Source organism: Notothenia rossii, assembly GCF_949606895.1.
Source record: "Notothenia rossii genome assembly, chromosome: 3".
Lineage (NCBI taxonomy): Eukaryota > Metazoa > Chordata > Actinopteri > Perciformes > Nototheniidae > Notothenia > Notothenia rossii.
In genome coordinates, this window is record NC_136901.1 from 7,579,556 (window position 1) to 7,596,482 (window position 16,927).

The 16,927-nt window shown below is 41.1% G+C and overlaps 1 protein-coding gene across 1 annotated transcript in view; it reads left to right on the forward strand.

The window, feature by feature from the left end:
- Positions 1–16,927, forward strand: part of LOC307034297 (interleukin-1 receptor accessory protein-like 1-B) — a gene marked incomplete at its 5' end in the record, with an annotated part of 234,816 nt that overhangs the window by 122,100 nt on the left and 95,789 nt on the right. Inside the window, 2 exon segments of the mRNA XM_079673066.1 lie at positions 13,743–13,929; positions 14,973–15,126. Of these exon segments, the coding sequence (XP_079529192.1) occupies positions 13,743–13,929; positions 14,973–15,126 (341 nt within the window).

The window sequence follows — 16,927 nt, forward strand, 5'->3', positions numbered from 1 at the left end:
GCAGATCTGAGATTTTAAAATCTCTCAGAAATCGCCGTTTTAGCTACAATAACTACAGAACAATTATACAGAGTAGAATAAATGAAACAGAGAAGTCTATTTAAACAAGAATATAACTTACAGTGATTGCTGAGTCAGTATCGATAGTGTCCTCACCGAGTCTGGATGCACACTCAGTTATTCTGATTTGAAATGCGCTATTTAAAATGTTTTTTGGCTGGGAAGCGTTTTGCACTTCACGCAATCAGCAGAGTCTTCCAACCTCTTGGAATGCACACTTGAGGGGCGTGACTCACTGAGACCTGAGTTACAGCTGCTGGACTAGAGCAGATCTGAGATTTTAAAATCTCTCAGAAATCGCCGTTTTAGCTACAATAACTACAGAACAATTATACAGAGTAGAATAAATGAAACAGAGAAGTCTATTTAAACAAGAATATAACTTACAGTGATTGCTGAGTCAGTATCGATAGTGTCCTCACCGAGTCTGGATGCACACTCAGTTATTCTGATTTGAAATGCGCTATTTAAAATGTTTTTCGGCTGGGAAGCGTTTTGCACTTCACGCAATCAGCAGAGTCTTCCAACCTCTTGGAATGCACACTTGAGGGGCGTGACTCACTGAGACCTGAGTTACAGCTGCTGGACTAGAGCAGATATCATATCGCATTAACATCATATCCCAACATGCATTGCGGCTAAAACATCCAATCAACGAGCTTCAGGCTGAGGATCTTGGGTAATCTGTTCAGTGGGTTTGTGGTGTGTATCGCTCGAAATGTCCCGATAGGCCTACGTCTGTTTCCGGTGACTTTATTTACGGCTAAAAAGCCCAAGATTAAAGAATCAAACGAATAAATAAAAACAATTGTTTGTTATTCTTGAGTAAATAAAAGTGTGTTATATAGAAAAGAATAACAAATTAGAAGGAAAAAAAGATTTTTTAAAAATACAGATTTCAGTGTTTTGAGGCTCTCAGCCCCATTTCTACGGGAAAAAAAGTCCGACATTATACGATTTAAAATAAAAACAAATAAATAAAAAGATAAAACACTGGCATGTAATTTACATTAGAATAAATAGAATGGTTTTGAATAATAGATGAGAGTAAAATCTACGTCACTTTACAGCCCCGCCCACTTTTGGGGAAACCACCGCTGTCATTTGAACGGCGATCAAGCCTGAAGCCACAGAGATATTCTGTTACTTTCCTTTCTTCTTAGAGGAAGTACAGAAACACGTAACTCTGGATTTGTTTTAATGTTTGAGATGCAATAAACGACACAGCAGCTTTTTGGCATGTTAAAACTATTATTTTCTGCCTCGCTCATGAGAGTAACAGCTGGCGAAATGACAGCCTCACCTACTGATTTCAAATGTGTGCTCTAAAATGATATTTATAAATGGCTATCATCATTACTATAAGCAAGACAATAAATGGCAAATATATGTAGAAAATAAACGTATTTAAGATACGTTCATAAGAAACGTAACGTGGGAGAATATACGTTTCTTATGAACGTAATTGAGAATGCAGTTTAGTTCTGTGGGAACATAATTTTTAGGAGACAGGGTTTCACAGGATAGGTATTCGGTATTTCCAGACAAGTGGCTACAGAAATCAATCTTACTAACTGCTGCTAACCGTGTAATTCCCCAGCCATACCCTGGCGCTGCCACTGGTGGGATGTATGGGGCGGGCCATTCTGCACATGCGTTAAATATTTTAACGCAATTAATTCAAAAAATGAATTACCGCCGTTAACGCGATAATAACAGCATTCATTATTATATAAGTTAAAAGAAGACCATTTTGAAAAGCCTTACTGTGTTTCATTATTATGAATATTTTATTATTATTATTATTATTATTATTAATATTATTATTATTATTATTATTTATTATAGCATTATTATGAATATTGTATTATTATTATTATTACTTGTATTATTAACATCATTATTATTATTATTATTATTCATTAATAATTACAAGTCATCCATTTAAAATGTTAATTAAAGTATTTGTTTGAAAACAAACTTAAGTGCCAATATGTGGGATGTCTACTGATACCAGATGTGCCACCTTTGAGTTGCAGAAACAAGCTGAATGATGTGCACATGCTTTGTTGCTATATAGTAATAACTTATTAACCTTGTGGGTAAAGGGTATTTTCTCTGTGCCGGCTCATTAGTCAGCTCTATATGGTGACATACGGTGGCTTTCATCAGGGGGGAGGGTCTGTTTAAAAGGATTAGGTTATTGGATATGGGCGTGTCACATGCAGCGTTCTGAAGTGCAGAGCGATGCATGCGTCGGATCATGTGGGTCCATCACATTGGAATGATTTATAGTCCGGTATTAGCATATTCTGTGTGTTGTGCAGACACAGTAATAAGGCCACGGCTCAGTCCAAATGACTGACAGCAATGGTTTAAGAGGACCAGGCTTTTGATTGCTTATACAATTTCTGAAAATGTCACATGATTTTATTCACATTTTAGAGAGAGCCTCTCCGTAGTAATAACATTGCATTCAAACACTAAGCTAATGACCTTAAATGGTTACAGTAGGACATTTGCGAGCTTTTGTCACATTCTTCATTCGAGCGTTAACAATGAGTTAAAAATGTAGAAATGGATTCATCCAATTTTACAACCACACAGCAGCGCCGTTATGTAGACGTGACTCATTTTCAATTCCCACTCACCGCAGCCAAATCAGAGGATTGCTCTTCTCTTTTGTCTTGGCAACGTGGGTCCTATAGATGATCAGCGCTTTCATATGTTAACATATCGCTTTTGGATTAGGCTCCTGGCAGTGTTTTAACGTGAGGAGATTCTCTCCCATTTTGAAAACATGAAGGGACCTGGGGAATTAGAGCACTGAGCAGTGGAACGAATGCATCACAACGCAACAATAAATCTTCTCTCACTGGATACATTTCATACTTGAGCATGTTATAACAATTCAATCCCAGTTACTATGGTCTCTCATGATGTTATTGTCTCAAAACAAGAACTGATAGTGTGTCAAAGAATGTTAAGCATGAACGCTGCCGTCCTCAGACAACATCTAGAAATGATCTTTCCACTGTGATCGCAATTTCTTATACCATTCTGTCACTGTGTTAGTAATCTTATTTAGAGATGAAATGATGGGTTTCAAAGTCATCTATGGAATTTTGGCATTATATTCACACACTACAGGAAGGGGTCAACCCCAAAAATCCCCCTTTTAATTATATATTGAGTTAACAAATCCGTTTTTGAGCTTTTATTGTATCCTATACTTACCCACTTTCTGTTGTAGCTATTCAGCTGTGAGTTTATGGTGTGCTTCTCATATGGCATCAGTAATATAGGGACTGTCAGTCAGTGTGTGTTCAGAGATGTGTCTGCCAGCTGTCACAGGTGTTATTGCACTAGGCAAAGCTTCACAGTGCAGGCAGTGTATTCATAACAGACCCACATCAGCCAGAGAACACACACTGCTGCACACACACTTAGAAGCCAATGTGTTATCATCAAGCAAACCTCTGTTGATGATTCCCAGCAAATTAAATGTGGGTTATTCCTGTATTTGTTTTATGGATTTCCAATGCAACAAAGTACATTTTCCATGACATTACCGCTGGTCCTCTTGTCTCATCTTTGTGTATTCGCTCAGCTGCACTCAAGCTTTCAGAGGGCATTGTCTTACGCGAACACATACACACACACACACACACACACACACACACAGACATATAGCTCCTCTGAGACTCGTTGCACTGACAGGAACTTAATGTGCCTCCAATCTGTATGTAAAAGCAGGCCAAGATGACACACATGTACACAATAAACATTCAGAGCATGTATGCCTGTCTCTTTCGCTCACTCACTCACTCACTCACACACACACACACACACACACACACACACACACACACACACACACACACACACACACACACACACACACACACACACACACACACACACACACACACACACACACACACACACACACACACACATCCAAATGCATTAAGGACATATGATGTGGCACCACTCATGGAACACACACTGTACATGAGTGGAAGGGTGCAGATGAACAGTGATGTGTGTCGAATCGAGGGTTTTCCTATGATGAGACATCAGAGTAAAAGCCGGTATGGCCAACATGAACAGGGAGTAGATGTTTTGGAAATAATAACACAAATATTATTTTTAAAACAGCAAGGGTAGAAAATTGTAACATTTTGCAGTGCACTGTAAGTGAGCGGGTATCATTGTTTCAGTGCCAGAGCCACCACTCACCTCATGCTCACCTCAATCTCATGAAGTTTAATCACTGCCAGCTCTCTGCAGACTTTTAAAGTCACTGATCTCTCCATCCAGCCTCTCTTCATAATGTAGCATGATTTCCTCCGTTGCTTTGTCCTCTATGCTCAACTGCAGCATAAATTAGCAGAGCAAACTGATTTGATGGATGTCTGTTTCGGCTTTGATACAATCACATGCAGGTTTTAACGCCTCTGTAGGAGTGCTTAGCAACTTCACGCTAATCATCTTTGCTGTATCAAAAGCTATTAAGTGTGGGGTCTCCAGCCATTCTTTATTAATTCAGTTTCAGGAGACCGAAGCTGTGAGAAAGGAGCATTGTTCTTGGCCCATAATGTGACTTCTGGTCAAACCAATGCCCAAACAGAGACCCATATCCTCAGTGTATTGATCTGTTTGCAGTGTGCTGGGAGTACAGAGTCAAATTAAAGACAGATGTAGCAGTGCAGGGAGAATCCCACTTCTTTGGCAGGTAGTTAATGTTTCACCTTTAACCCCGTTCACCGGTGTTGGCAAGCTGCCACAGTCCCGGGCTTATTAATGGGTTTCCTGCATGCCTTGCAAAGCGTGGGCTGTCACCAGCAGAGGACAAAGTGAGGATAACATAGGAGTACATCTGTGTGTGTCTGTGTGTGTGTGTGTGTGTGTGTGTGTGTGTGTGTGTGTGTGTGTGTGTGTGTGTGTGTGTGTGTGTGTGTGTGTGTGTGTGTGTGTGTGTGTGTGTGTGTGTGTGTGTGTGTGTGTGTGTGTGTGTGTGTGTGTGTGTGTGTGTGTGTGTGTGTGTGTGTGTGTGTCCATTTGTTTATGGAGGACTGGACCTGACCTGGTACCTTTGCACACAAACAACCGGGGTTGGGAAGGATACTTAAAAAATGGATTCAGGTACAATTACTAGTTACCTCCCAGCAACACACACACTTTGAAAAGCACTTCCTCTTCGCTCCCGACTGCAGCCATGTTGCCTGTGTTAGTATTGGTCGGCAGGAGTGTCTGGTGATCTCTCAGGGAAGTGACAGTCAGAATAGGCCGTCTGGAACACTCTGTCATTCAGATCGAGTCAGGACCTGTCCAATTGATCCAGCCCAGCTGTCAGAGCCAATGAGAGACGATAGACTAAGGAGCAGCATGGATGGTTTGGGCTGCCAGCGGTTATGGATGATGTATAATATAAGTTTGGAGTTATAAGATACCTGGCAGAAGACAATCAGTTAGCTGTGGCTCTGTGGAATAGCTTCACGAGAAGGGCTATAACAAAGATGCCCTGATGGATGTTAATCAGTGGTGGTTCTTCCAAATGAGGCCCATATGGATGGGGTTTTGAAGTCTCAATGAAATTAAAAGTGGCTTTTTCATCTAGTTATCTGAACAAAGGTATTCTCCACCCTCAACTTCTGGCATCTGGCTCATTGGGTCTGGATAATTAGGATGAATTCTCTTTGAATATTTTGGAATCTCCAGGTGTTGCACAAAACAATGCAGGGGAGTCGGTGGGAGAGGAACTCCCTCTTGAGGGAACTTTGGGATTTTAGCATTTGCAGACCATTTAAAAAAACCTATATAAAACACAGGGAAGGGAAAACCCTAAAAAGCATAATAGGGCCTCTTAAATACTTTTCTTTGTTCTAGATGGAATTTCAGGGGATCACCAAAGTCTTTAGGGTATCCTAATATCCATATTAGGGTATATAATGTAATGTAATGTAATGTATCCTTCGTAAGAGCCATAAATGTCTGCATCATGTTTTGCTCCAATCCATCGTTTGGCTGTGGATATATTTTAATGCATATTTGAACATTTAAAAAACGGGAATTAAAGTAAAATTCACAGGATCAAGAAAGATCAGTGGAGAGTTCTGTTGACTGGGGGAAATTCATCCAAGATTTGTGGAGATTTTCAGTCCGGACCTCTGTTTACTGTAACACCGTATCCTTAGACTACTAGTGCACTAAGGTGTTGTTAAACATTATGCAAGAAAGTAGTGCAGCACAGATACATTACAGCAATGACAGAAGGACTTTTCACGAACTTCTTCTAGAGGTTGTGAGAGAGTTGGTGCTCGATCTAATGCAGCAGTTATTCACAGTGCCCAGGTGGGGTTTTCTTTAATTGTGTGATATGGATTTAAAGCTGCTTCATTCACGGTCTTGAGGTTATTGATGATGCTCCCCTATATTCTTTACACCTGTATAGAGAGCCTGCTCTGTCAACACAGCCTTTCGACAGCCTTTTAGTTGGCTCTATGTGGGTTAGTGGAGGCGCTTTTCCAGCAGCCATTGTTCGGTGATGTATGGGCTGCTGTTTGGGTTTAGTCCACCTTTCAGACTGTGCTTTATTCAGCCCTATGATGCAGCACTGTGAACTTAGCCAGATATTCAGTGTGGATGTCTGATGTTACAATGGCGTGAGTGTGCAAATTCTGGTGCCTCCGCTGGATGGTAAAAAACATCCATCTATTCTAATGAAGCAAATAAATGGGAAAAAAGTATATTTAAAATGATTTGTTTACATCCTTTGAATCGATTATTCTTTTCATAGGTACAAAAACATCTCTTTTTTGTTTCATTTCAGTTGTTGTATTGAAAGTCCTGTGCATGGCATTATAATTCATCCATGGCCATCTGTGAACGTCCACTATTTAAGTGGAAGGCTTTTTTGTGCATTTGTGCAGTGCTTCATTCGGACATTTTAATCAGCCGATATAGTATAGATATTCAGCTGTGAGTGAGCAATTCAGTTCCCTACCATTGATCGGGGCTTAACATAATATGGAAAAAACCAGAAGCACTTATTGACTTGTGATATCAATGTGGGGAAGACACAACCTTGACTTATTCCAAGTTAAAGATTTCTCACTCACTTTTTTTTCATGTAGTTAAAATTCTTCGTATTTCTTTCATTTCCAGGCAAATCATTGAGAAATGGCAGAAAAAACGTATTTATTGTTTTAACTCAGGAGAATTAGTCCCAAATAGCAGAGTGCACACTCTTGAGTGCCCCATACAATATTGGTATATTCCAGATATATATTTAAGTTTTCAATAACTGTAAAAGGATATTGGATATTTTCATAGGCCAAATCAAAAACTAAATATTTTAGTATGCTGAATGGATACATGTTTTTATGAAATTGCACATTTCAGACTCCAATCCTACAGCATACCCGTTTTGATGTATGTTGGTCACTCTTTTGAAGAATAGGAATACAAATGTAATCCACCATGGGCCTACATTATGGCATTACGCTCTCAGCCAATTACAATGCATGGCCTTCACGCTGGTTCTGATTGGACATTTGTCCCATGCTTGATTCCATTTGATTAAGCCGAGCTAAAATGGCTCCTGGCTAGAATGATCACCCTGAACAATTCACCAGAAGGCCAAATGTGACCAACCTTAGTTTATTTATTTCCAGGGTTTTATGTTATTCTTAGACACACATTTACACCCAGGTTAAATACATTATTTCCACATCCCAACTGAGGGATTTTTTTTTCGGTCACATGCTCAGCGCCAACCTCTTGGCTCTCCTGAGCAGAGCAAGTCATCAAACAAGATGCCAAACCATCGCTATCTGATAGCGGGGACACTGACCTTCTGTTCCTCATATCTGATGGTGGTTTTTATCTGCCAGACAAATGTCAGAAATACCATTCCCCAAGCACAATCACTTTGGCACCAAAGCCAACTTTTCCTCCCCCCTCCCTGACGCCTCCCTGCTTCCCCTCTCTTCCTGCTGAACTGAACGGTGGAGCAAGACAACTGCAATACCACAGCTATCAGCCAGGGGTATATTAGAGAGGACTCACCTCTTGCCTGTATCCTAACAGTGAGCGTACAATAATAATTGAAAGATCAAGTGGCCAAAAAGCAAGTAAACATAACAACAAACCTAAATTGTTTGATTAACTATGACCAGTTTACATATTTTCACCAATATGGCCTCTACACTCAATGCAACTCTCCAACAGACACATTGCTAGTAAGAAAAGGTTTAGCATTTGATATGCAGAGCAGTATGGCTGCTCATACATTACCCCCCACAGGGCCCAGGGACCAATGAATAAGGTCATGACAGAGTTAGAATACAATGGAGACAAATCGTTTGTTCTTGTTATGAAATCAGGTTGCTAGCATAACGATGAGTGGGGGATGTCGTGGAAAGGGAAATGAGTTCCCTGAAGGCATCAACTAGACAAATGCATTTTCACACAAGAGGTGCTTCAGTCAGCTTGAGATTAACAAGCAGGAGATCTCAGTATTGTTGGAAAATATATTCGTTTTTTGCAGGATTACGCAATGAGATTATTGATTTTGCGGATGTATATGTATACTGCAGTGTGTATTTTTATAACCAAAGTTTTAACGGTGGGGTTTTAGGACTCCTTGGGGTCCTTTAAGAGCTTCAAGAGGGTCTTCACTGGAAATGTAATTACTCTTTAAGGTCTTTTCATGAATGCTAGTCCTAATGTACTCCTCTCGTGTTTTACCATGTCATTTAAGTCACTAAAGTAAGCATCCATTTGAAATAAAAACCTGCCAATGTTTGGAAAAACTCAGACATCCCTCGTCTCACCATGTAGTTAAATAAATATGATCTTGTCTTGGCTGCAATTTAAACCAAACAAGTCATCTTCGTTCAAAATTGTGAATCAATTCCTATTCCTACAATGCAGAGATACTGCTTGTCTTTATCCATGTTTATCCTTCCATATCCATATGTGTGAATGCGAGTGTGTGCCTGCCTCATACTAGCACAGACAGGTGCAGGCATGAGTTTTTTCCCAGCATGGCAACACTTCATTATCTGCAGAGGTGGTGTGTTTTCCTCCCTGAGACATTGTGTACTACAAGACAAGAGAGAAGCAGGCAGCAATGGAAGCAGGGACAGAGACAAACCACAAGCAGAGGGAGGTAAAGAGAAAGGGGGGTGGATGGCGGGAGTCGGTTGTTCCAGCATGGCAGACAAGTGCCACACTCGTAGACAGAGGCTAAGTAGGAGCAAGTTGGCCTACAGTCAGATTTGGGCAGCCGGGGTGCTTAATCATCCCGGGCTTGGTGCGAGAGCTGACAGGTGAGTTATGAGCGGCCGCTACAGGTAGGACCCCAGTCTTCCCACTGCTTACTATGACCTTCGCTCTGGCCATAAATAATGCAGGTACCATAAAAAACTGATTTAGGATAACTGGGCCGGCCCTGTCTTGGTCTGGGTTAATCTTGCCTTGGTGTGGACAGCAGGGAAGGCACTTTGCAGAGTACTGGAGGCTGTATGATATATGTTTATATAAATACTTGGGTTCAATCTCTAGCTCCTTATCGAGGCCACTTTTCTGACCTCTCAGTGTTTTGTCAGTCTTGGTCTTAGCCACTGTTGGATGTTGACGATTCGCTGCCTGTCTAAAGCTGTTGTTACGTCTGTCTCTGCAGTGACAATGCACATCCAATCATGCCAGGCTGCATTAGCTGCAGTGTGTGTGTCCTCTCAGCTACAATCTGTTTTTACATCCACCCTTCACATTGATGTAGCCCTGGTCGACATTTCAATCCAATCTCAGGTAAATGCTGACGTAAGAGGCCGCAACATGGACAAATAATGTCGCTCATATACTTGGGCCCTGTGGTTGAGAGTCCCTTAAAGAGAACATTTTATTTTCATGTTCAGGTCCATATTTGTATGTAGTGTCTCTACTGGGACATGTCTCCATGCTTTTATGCTCAAAAAGCCCTTTATATGTCTCATACTACCTGTGCTGCAGCATCTTTTTTCACCCTCTGTCTGAAACCAGACCAGACTTGTCTAGTGCGTCCATATAAAAAGTGGAAGCTTCCTTCACAGATTATATCTATACTTTACTGAATACAAAACATGCATCCAATAAGTTGCAATCTTTCAGTTTAACCTGGCATGTACAGTGTAGACCAGGGGTGTCAAACTCAAGGCCTGGGGGCCAAATCCGGCCCTTGACTTAATTTGCTGTGGCCCACAAGAGCTTGCAAAGAATATAATATGTTGATTATACGGTTACAGGCGGTTAAGATGTTTTTTTCAAAACGTTGCTTTTCTTAAAAATGTTACTTTTCCCCCCCAAATTTAACTTTTTTTCCAGAATTTGGCTTTTCTTTTTAAATCATTTTGTGACATTCTCACCGAAGTGACTTGCAATTATTTGCCGTAGACTTCTGCTTTCAGACGTAGTTAATTATGAAGTTATTACCCTATCCGATAATAATCCAATGCAGAGCCAATAATGTAATATAATAAATCATTTTATATATATTAAATATTTATATAGTCTTAAAGTTACAACCGGCCCTTTGAGTGCAACCATAATTCCAATGTGGCCCGCGATGAAATTGAGCTTGACACCCCTGGTGTAGACACAGACAAGCAAACAGGAACACGGTAATGATTCGGCAGATTTGAGCAATATGTCTTCTGAGCCTGATGCCCTGATGACAGTAGGAATATTCCTGTGACGGTTTTAGAAAGCTGCAGTGATGGAGGATGTGCCTGGCTGAGTAGCGAAACCATTTAAGCCGATGAGACATTTGGGATGCTGCCATATTAACAATGACAATCTTCTTGAAATAGGTTGTCATTTACAGACGGTAGTTTTCAAACTTTTGCATGTCTCTGTTACATTTAAAAGTTATTGCAAGTATTTTCATACTGATATTCTGTATAAACTGTGAAGTCCACTGAGACAAATGTAACATTTGTGATATTGGGCTATATAAATAAACATTGATTGATTGAAGTATTTACCTGGTGAATTATTTGTATTTTACGACATCTGCATTAACATAAACCTCATTCATCTTTAATTAAAAATGCTGACTAGGTCCTGATTCAAGACCGTCATGTTATTTTACAGCATAGGTCAACATCCTATATCAAATATGTAAATGGTTAATATGCGGTGGGTTCGTTTTACTGCTCTGTAATGACATTATACCCAGGTAACCTTTCATCAACCTTGTGCTGTGCGCTGAGACAATACTCAGAGACAGTTATTGTTAGTTGAGAGTAAGCTCTAATGAGTAATCGCAATTATTTCATCATCCATTTTCTATTAGAGAGGAGTTGTTTTAATTAACAGATTCATTAAGTTAGTTCATTAATTTCCCCACAGGTGCCCCGGATCCTCGGGAGAATTTCAAATCAATTCTGCTGCCTATTATTTAATATCAGAGCGAACAGTCGCTGAGATAAAGGGCAGGTTTGCATCTGGTTTTATTGTCCTGTGAGTTAGATTTAATGACGGCCAATAGAATAAAATACAAATATGGTGGATGTTTTTTGTTAGGAGGGATCTAACTATCTAGGCTTCATACATAAATCTACAAATGAACCCCTGAGTTTAACCACTTCTAAATCCCATGGGTATATTTTACTGCAGTGTTTCCCGACAGTGTGCCAATCAAAATCCTCTCAGCATGCTGCTTAACTCCTTACTGACCATTGCACATCATTTCAGTGCATTTGCAGCGTGTTGCAGTCCTCTGCCTGCCCTCCAGCTGCATACAGTATCTGTCAGCCTGACACTTCTCTCAGCTGATGTATGCCGGATGCTATCTATCATTGCCACGACGTTGCATAGCCCCTTCGGTTTGACACATTTGACAGACAGTGTCACCTATTAACGCCATCAGCTAGCTTGTTATCACTGTATCTGCAGTATTTAATGCTCAGTATACGGTTAAGTCACTGGAATACAGATCATTTTTAGTTCTTAGGATTGTCTTCATGAATATTACACCTGTGAATAGGCACCAGGTTCAAAAGGCGTCACGATGGATGTGAAATGTTGGAAAGACATCGTAGGACACAGTGTTGGCCCACACCATCGATCACTCTTGCGGAGCAGATGACACAGTTCTCTCCCTCTCTCTGTCTTCCAGTTTATTAGTGCTGCCCAGAATATTTAACAGGGAAGAGAGCGCTCCCGTGGGATCTCATTTGCACAGGTGTCCATCTGGTAGGAGTTGTCTGGGATAATCTCCACATCATGTCATATTTGCATCATGAAAACAGCCCACTCACTTCCTGTAAAGGGGGAGCGCTCGGCACTGGCCAGTTTCGAGCGGCGAGGGATTGTTTGCAGACACTGTAGCTAAGACCAGTGTGTGCTGTACTAATCCACGAGGCAGTTAATTCAGTGCAATTATGTTAGGATTTAACATGTTTGTAATTGTTTGTTTGTTCAGCTCAATTTGTGTAACCAGCTTTAGTTGGAAAATTAGCAATGAGATTTTCCTCGACACTGCCAATTTGTTTGGTGTTTTAACCGGCGGGGGGTGGGATTTCCTTCATTCGGGCCTGAGTGCTTGTCCACTATGACAGTCTTCTTAGCCGCTATCACCAAAGAAAAGGTGCTCCTATTGAACCCATCGATCATTAAGGACCTTTGCTTTTATTTCCCTCTCTTCAAATAGCACAACGTTCCCGAGAATCAATGTGTTCATTGACTCCTGTGTCCTGTCCTGTGAATTACTCGAGCAACAGATCCAATCTCAAAATCGCTGTTTATCATTAATGACCCAAACAGGAAAGAAGTAAATGCCAAGCAGCTGCATATTTACTTCTCATGTAACCGTGAAGCATCACTTTCTGATTCCCGACAAGGTTACACATGATAAAGCTCGACGCAGATTGGTTTAGTATTTAAAGACATGTGTTCTCAATAGAGGTGCAACACAAATCACTATACTGCAAACACCAGGCGTTCAAATGAAGTGTTTATTCCACCGTGGATAAAAAACGCCCCGGTATCTGTGAGTCCAGGCAAGCATACAGTCTTCAAACATTACAAGTGATCTTGCATTTTACTCCCATTCTCCCTTCGCGTTATAAATTCCCTCCTTTATGTATACGACCTGAGCAGTTGCAGTACATCAATTGCAGCAAGTAATTTTCTGCTAGCTCGCACTGTATCTGCTTAACGCTTGAAAACAAAACGCTCAATCAATCTTAGAGCGCTGTTGACATTCAAGGCTGTCGCTGCATGTTACCGACAGTGTCCCTTCCCCTTGTACACACACACATATACACTATATATAGTATTTATACACACACTTTAGAGGTAGGCTCGTCATGCATCACTGGCATTGACACTTGAATGTGTCTATAATTGTCTGGATTAAGGGTCATATTGGATATGATGGTGCAACATTCAGCACTAAAGAACGGTTTTAGCCCTATTGTGAAATGTGGAAATAATTTTAAAAAAATCCAGAGGAAGGCTTCTATACATCTGCCTCTGCTGCATTTAGCTATTCATATGTAATCTAATGAATGAGACTTTGAGTGTATGTGAAACCGGAGCTGGACTGCTTGCAGCTTTTGCTTCTGCCAAGACTTCACTATGATTTCTTTGTCCAACTGATTCATTAACCTTTTCTTTTTTCCTTTCTGCAGGAACTCGACATACTGCATGAAGGTGTCCATGTCTCTCACGGTGGCAGAGAACGACACAGACCTCTGCTTCAACTCCAAAATGAGGTTCTTTGAGAAGGCCGAACTGAGCAAAAACAAAGACATCACCTGCCCGAGCATCGATGATTATGTACAGCCAGGAGCGCAGCCAGATATCGTGTGGTACAAGGTAACATGCACCCTTTCTCTCAAATAATAACCACTGATTTCATTTCCTTTCAAAAGGCAGAGGTGCCCCGCTTTTGTCCGTCACCTGAAACCCATCACGCACATTATTAAAAAGCTTCTTTAAAGAAGAGTAACCTCGTTAAGGTCAGCTTCATTCAGATTTTAATGAACTTCAAGCACCATGACTTTTGAAGCATTTATTAAATAAATATATATCTGACAGAGACGAATCTATTCACCGTGTACAGTCACATCTAGCTTTCTCCTACGCCCACAGTGTAACTGACCCGCGCAGACCTCCTCGTGTCCAACAGGCCACTTTGATAGAGCTGTTCGGCGGAGCTCGGGGGCCAATTCATCAAACGTTAAAGTGTGCTGGACTAGGTGGCCAAAAAGCTTCTTCAGTTTCCCATTGAATCAAATGAAAGTAGCAGATAATGACTGTGGGCTCCACACCCTCTGGTTATTTGCTCTCGCTGTGTCGGTGTGGGCTGATTTAATTCAGGGAGGCCTCTCTTGGACCACAGTTCGAAACCATCCCACAGTGGCCCAGTTTTCCTTTGCCTCAGGTGTTCTGTGACCCTTTTTTTTAAGACAAAAAACTGTAATGTGTGACAGCAGTGGACTCAAATGACCATGATCTAAGGAATTGAACCATTTCAGAAGTGCTTTACGAGCTTTTAATGATCAAGTATCCTCCTGTTTACATCGTTAACTGCTTTCTATGGCGTTGAAATAAAGCTGTAGATGCTACTAAGAACTTATACATGAACTGAGTAATTAATTTAAGAGTAGCTGATGCAATTCAATCAAGATTAGTAGAATGATAAACAACCGTTCATCCCCCAAACATCTTTTTTAAAGAATGTTAGTGTACAGCAAGAATGCACCGAACAAATGTAAGCAATAACTCTTGTATTTATGTGGAGTCTTTTTACCTTTAGCTGTGTGCCTAAAGTTCATACAACTAGAAGAGTTTCATGTTAAATAAAAGCGTATTCCTGCCGATTTTGACATTTTGTACCCTGTGTTTACATAATAAAGGAATGCAAACCAAAGCAGTGGAGACAAACCATAGAAAGGAAAAGGGACACTCTCTCCATCAAGGACGTACGGGAAGATGACATTGGGAATTACACCTGCGAATTAGAGTTTGGGAACTTTTTGGTAAGAAGGACGACTGAGCTGTCCGTCACAGGTAAGGAAGTCTCTCTTTAATGCTGCAAATCGTTTGATTGCAGAGTCACCTCCTGTTCATGTTGTTAAGTTGTGTCTTAATGCAAACATATTTATATTGAATGCTTTTCAAAACTAAACTATTTCCAAAAAAAGGATATTCTCATTGTTGCTCAGGCCTATGTAAACATTGTCTATAACAAAAAAAAGACATTCTGGTTAAATAATTGAAGGTTTTTAAAGCTGATCAGTGCACCTTTTCCCAAGGTGTCGCCCTCAATGGCGTCACTGTCTCTCTGTGACTGCTTGGGCCGCTTTAATTGCTAAGTAGTGGATTTCACATAGAACCACATCAGCACTTTTTCTTAAGGCTGTTCAAATATTTAAGCTCGAACCTAAAGTGGGTGACAGATTGCCTCGCGCTGACACCGCCACAGACAGGTTGACAAAGCAGGCGCTGTAGAGCAGGGAATGTTACCACTTAATTATACGCTCCTCTTCTTTTTAGGGTACCTGATTGGAAAATAGTTGTAGATGTTGCCCTGAGTGTTTATTTAAATCAAGGATCAATATATCGACCTGAAGGGGCCCTTTAATGCCAATATTTGTATGTAGTGTCTCTACTGTGACCTGTCTCCATGCTTTAAGGTTCAGAAAGCTCTTTATTGTTCTCATACTGTCTGTGCTGCATCACCTCTTTTCACCCTCTGTCTGGAACCAGAGCCCAGTCTGCTCTGATTGGTTAGTTGGCCGGCTGTGTTCCATAGAGATGTCAGGGAGTATGTGGGTGAGAATTGCAGACCACTTACAAAGCCTTTTAACCATAATACAGCAAAGGGAAACACCCATAGTATGGCCTCTTTAATGTAGTATATCCACGTTCTTCCTATAGCACACTGACATCATAGAAATAACAGAAAGACCACGTCAAAGTCACTCAATTTAAAAAGGACCGATAACTTAGAAAAGTGGAGCTCACATTCATTTGAGAAAAAAGTTTTCTCAGGCTATTCAAACAACAACAGCTCCTCTCCGTCTTTGTGAGAGATTTGGCTGAGCTCGATTTTTATATGGGGACTTACGTTTGCAAGGATGTGAACAAATGACGGATGACGCAGACTGAAACAAACAGAGAGAAGTGGAGAGGTTCTGGATGGATACAGCCGCTGTTGCATTGTGGGCGTGAGGGTCAGACAAAGTGTTTGCTGTAACCGCGTCTTGATTACACTTTATAGTCTCCTTTAAAGAGACGAAGACAGACTCCAGTGAGGGGCGAGCTCAGCCATAAATCATTTTCTCACCAGCCTCAAAATGTCATCCTGGGGAGACTAGTCTTAATCTCTCTATCTACTTTGGAGACATTAAGCATTTTAAAAGAGGTGGCAGAAGATGATTGATGATTGGGCCATGGCATTTATGGTTTTCTCAGGAAGAAAGATACTCGTCCACCTGTGTCTGTCTGGGTTTACTCCCACATCTAGTCGGCCTGTAGGTGTGAATGTGTCTCTTTTTGGTCTTTTGATAAACTGGCAACCTCTCGCCCAATGAATGCTGGGAAAGGCTCCGCTTTTCCAAACCTGCAATAAAGAAACTAGGTATTGTCACGGTTTTAAGTTTGTGTGTCTGGTAGTGGGTCCTTACCCCAAGTGAAGGAGTTCAAGTATCTCGGGGTCTTGTTCTCGAGTGAGGGAACAATGGAGCGTGAGATGGGTCGGAGAATCGGAGCAGCGGGAGCGGTACTGCAGTCTCTTTACCGCACCGTTGTGACGAAAAGGGAGCTGAGCCAGAAAGCAAAGCTCTCTGTCTACCGCGCCATTTTCCTT